This window comes from Sinocyclocheilus rhinocerous, unplaced genomic scaffold, assembly GCF_001515625.1.
Source record: "Sinocyclocheilus rhinocerous isolate Xijiao unplaced genomic scaffold, SAMN03320098_v1.1 scaffold7111, whole genome shotgun sequence".
In the NCBI taxonomy this organism is placed as follows: domain Eukaryota; kingdom Metazoa; phylum Chordata; class Actinopteri; order Cypriniformes; family Cyprinidae; genus Sinocyclocheilus; species Sinocyclocheilus rhinocerous.
In genome coordinates, this window is record NW_015639048.1 from 40498 (window position 1) to 44479 (window position 3982).

Here is a 3982-nt window from a genome sequence, read left to right on the forward strand (position 1 = left end):
AATTAACTAATGTTAACTAATGAAGCCCTAATGTAAAGTGTGACCGAACAACAAAGATTCAAAAAAATTTCAAACAATATCTAGACTAGAGAATGTTGTAGTCCAGATTAAAACGTAAAAGAAGTCTGAAAATAAATAGCCTATTAAGTCTAAATATTTAAGTACTTGCCACTGTGATGAACACCACTGCAAATACAAAAATCTGAATGGCTATTTAAACCATTTAAATACATTTTAGAAAGTAGTGCAGCTGCTTTTATGGGGTTTCCAGGGTAACGGCTGCATTTCTGCTGTTCAGCGCCATCTGCTGTCAGAGAGTGAATGTGCTCTCATTCAGCGCGTCTCCTTCACATGTTCCGCCATGCGCTTCTCATCCGTGCTTGTTTACATGGAAAAATGTTCTTAAAATGCATTTAAAAAATCTGAATAATTTGTAATAAATATTTATTCACGCTATTTTGAAGTGCCCACGATAACAATATCGTGCATATTCATTATCGTGATATATCGCGTTACCGAATGCCGCCACATGTCTATCTGGGTATAGGGTAATTGCAGTGGTTATCACAATGCACCTTACACCCAACAGTTTAGGATGGGTCATGGAAAAAATCTTTGTCAACAGGAGCTGCTACTTCAAAGAATGTCTGTACTTACTACGTTTTGGAGTATAGCACCTTCCAAAACCTGGTTAAATCAGTGGTTCAGTGGATTGTCATTGAATAATGTTCTCCTTTGCGGTTCAGACCTCAATAATAGCTTGTGGTTCTCATGTGCTTCAGACCTGAGCCAAATGCAATGATGACAGACATCCATCAGATGTTTCAGTTTCCTTGTGTTTGTAGAGAGACACTTGTGTTGGCGATGGTCTCAGGAGGGAGGAGCAGAAAATGGCAGAATTTCTGGCTGAAGTTACTGCAATAGTAAATGCAAAATCACTAGCTTGTCTTCAGGTACAGAGCAACCTCTAATTCTCACACTTGCCATGCTCCTTATGCAAAAGGTTGGTGCACATACTGTACCTCCAGGGCAGTTTGACGACAGTGATCGCTCCAGACACCAGTGCCAAGTCCAGCATCTGGCCAACGAAATTTATTATTGGTGCATCCCCTCATTTTTTATGCTAAATTATTGAAACCGATACTAGGTGTTTTTCTAGTCATTTATTTTTACTCTCTGTATACACAAGTATCAGTATTTAAGTATCAAGTTAACACCTGTGTGTCTTACTCTTTTAGATCAGTTTGGATCAACCAAGTAGCCAGATAGAGAACGCAACTGCCGATGCAATTATGTCCATGTGTTTTGTTTTATATTGTTTTGTCTTGTGTATATCCCTAGATAATGGCCCAGAGGAAGTCGTCCAGCAGACTGAACACTGACCCCTCAAGACTTAGGGACATCCCCTTCCAGGGTAACTAATGACATGAATTTAGCTTTTGTTTGTGGACGGTCTGCAGTACAGTATGTAACTGTTGACAGTGTTGGGTTTGACTACACGTGTGCATCAGATATTTCTCTCTCACCTTCTCAAGTGAGTACTGTAATGGATAATAATGAAATTATACCATTATGACTGAATCAGATCTTTCTTCCTTCAGAGTTCCCAGCTCCCAAGAACGAGCTGGTCCAGCGCTTCCAGGTGCGGTACTTGGGTCGTGTGCCAGTGACAAAGCCAGCTGGTAGGGAGTCCTCATTAACTGCTATTATACTGCACTGCATTATACTATCTATCACAAAGTACAAGTTTTACCTGCATCACATTACATCTTCATTTGCTTTTTCTGTGTGTGTTTACATTCGCAGATGTACTGTAGAGGTGATTTAGCACTACTGGGTTTGAATGTGATTTACCTAGATTGGATTTTCAGTGTAATCGATGTAATGTGGACTACACTCTCCAATGACACTAAACATTACGCATGCTATCAAAAAACACTAAAATGAGCTTATATACTATGCAATGTGCTTTTTTATTTGTTGTTCTTCCTCTGGCTTTGCATTGTGACACATACTGTGCTAGCTTCGACTGCTTTTCTTTTCTTCTGAAGAATTGATCACTCTTCCCCAAACTCCGCATAGATGCCGAACCGTGACTGAAATCAGTAGCAAACCCAGAGTTAGTAACATCTGTGTGCTGTTTACCCTAAAACGTAAGTTGTCATCATTCACTCACTCTCATGATCCAAACCTGCATGCATTCCAAAAGTCTGTCTTTGACTTTATGAAAAAAGGTGCAGTTCCACATATATTCGACTTGCCTTGCTTACACCGCAAGTCACAAAGCCTTTTTAATTTCTTCCATTATAGTTGATGTTTGTTAAAAATGAACTTAACTTATATTATACATTACTGTACATTTACCCACTCTGTTAGTTTGTGAACTTAATTAGACTATTTTATTCATTTGTAAAATAGAATTAACATATCCTAGTCTTCCAAAGTGTATTTGCTCATTAAGAAAGCCCCACTTTAAATGAGCTCAGATTATTTTTATTTCTTTTAAATTTTTGTGCGTTTGATATGTTGGATGGCTTTATCTTGATGAAACAAATTATTTTTGATTATGATCAAAAACACAAACTTAACATCAGCAGTGTTTAACAAAGCATGTTGCATACGCTGGTTCTCTAGAGGTGCTCTGCGTTTGTTCCTGTGCAGTTTGTACATACTGCTTTGTCACTAAAAATGTTGTTTTTGTTTTTTTGGTCCCTCTTTTAAATTGTGTATTGCAGTCAACTGATCATCTGCAACCTTCTCAAGTGAGTACTGTAATGGATAATAATGAAATTATACCATTATGACTGAATCAGATCTTTCTTCCTTCAGAGTTCCCAGCTCCCAAGAACGAGCTGGTCCAGCGCTTCCAGGTGCGGTACTTGGGTCGTGTGCCAGTGACAAAGCCAGCTGGTAGGGAGTCCTCATTAACTGCTATTATACTGCACTGCATTATACTATTATACACAAAGTACAAGTTTTACCTGCATTTTCCCCATTTTTGTGTAGCTATGTCATACACTGTAAGCACTTAAAATAGCATGTATGCATTTCATGTTTAAATCAAAGTTAGCTGCCTGAAATTGAAGTTGAGTTGTGTCGGTATCTGTCTCTTGAAGGCATGGATGTGATTAATGTAGCATTGGAGACTGCTCTTAACAGCAAAGACAAGGAGGATTGGACACCTGTGATTGTGAACGTGGCGTCCGCTACACTCACTATTCTGACTTCTGAGGTCAGGTTTCTGTTTGTTGACCTTCTGCAGTATTTGAGTAGTATATGTAATGCTGTATCATAAAAATCTGATTAGATAACCACACTGATATTTCTTGTCTCATTGTCACAGACGGAGGAAGTTCTTTCTGAATGTCGTGTGCGTTTCCTGGCATTTATGGGAGTTGGGAAGGATGTGCACACGTTTGCATTCATAATGGCAGAGGGACCTGGAGACTTCATCTGTCACATGTTCTGGTGTGATCCAAACGCTGCAAGTCTAAGTGAGGCCGTACAGGCCGCGTGTATGGTGAGTAAGGACGTGTTTGATCTACATGATCAAATCAAATCAGTCATATAGCACAAATAAAAACAACAGTAGTTGACCATTGTGCTGAACAAAAAAGACAAATAAAAATCTAAAAAAACCACAAAGCAATCATAAAGTTTACATCAAGAACACCCATCAGAAAATTCAACTTTAAAAATCAAAAGCAGTTGTAAGCCTGAGAGAAAAGGTAAGTTTTGAACTTAAATTTAAATTCAGACTCTGTGGAGATTAATCTCAAGGATAAACAAAATAAAAGCTCGGTCACCCCTCGACTTGAGTCTAGGGGCCTCATTTATAAAATGTTGCACAGAAACCATCCTAAATTTGATCTTGCTATCGTCTCTCAAATATGCGTATGTGTGATTCATAGAATGAACATATGCACAGAAAACACACGTACGCCTCTCAGATGTGAAATCTATGAATCGTAAATTATCTTGA

At 38.5% G+C, this 3982-nt stretch overlaps 1 protein-coding gene across 1 annotated transcript in view; it reads left to right on the plus strand.

Moving 5' to 3' along the window:
• LOC107750985 (amyloid beta A4 precursor protein-binding family B member 1-like) overlaps positions 1 to 3571 on the plus strand; it is a 33704-nt gene extending 30133 nt beyond the window's left edge. Inside the window, exons 10-13 of the mRNA XM_016566552.1 lie at positions 1342 to 1414; positions 1602 to 1682; positions 3117 to 3232; positions 3344 to 3571. Coding sequence (XP_016422038.1) covers positions 1342 to 1414; positions 1602 to 1682; positions 3117 to 3232; positions 3344 to 3571 — 498 coding nt within the window. The remainder of the gene's footprint in view (positions 1 to 1341; positions 1415 to 1601; positions 1683 to 3116; positions 3233 to 3343) is intronic.
• Positions 3572 to 3982: the final 411 nt, after the last annotated feature.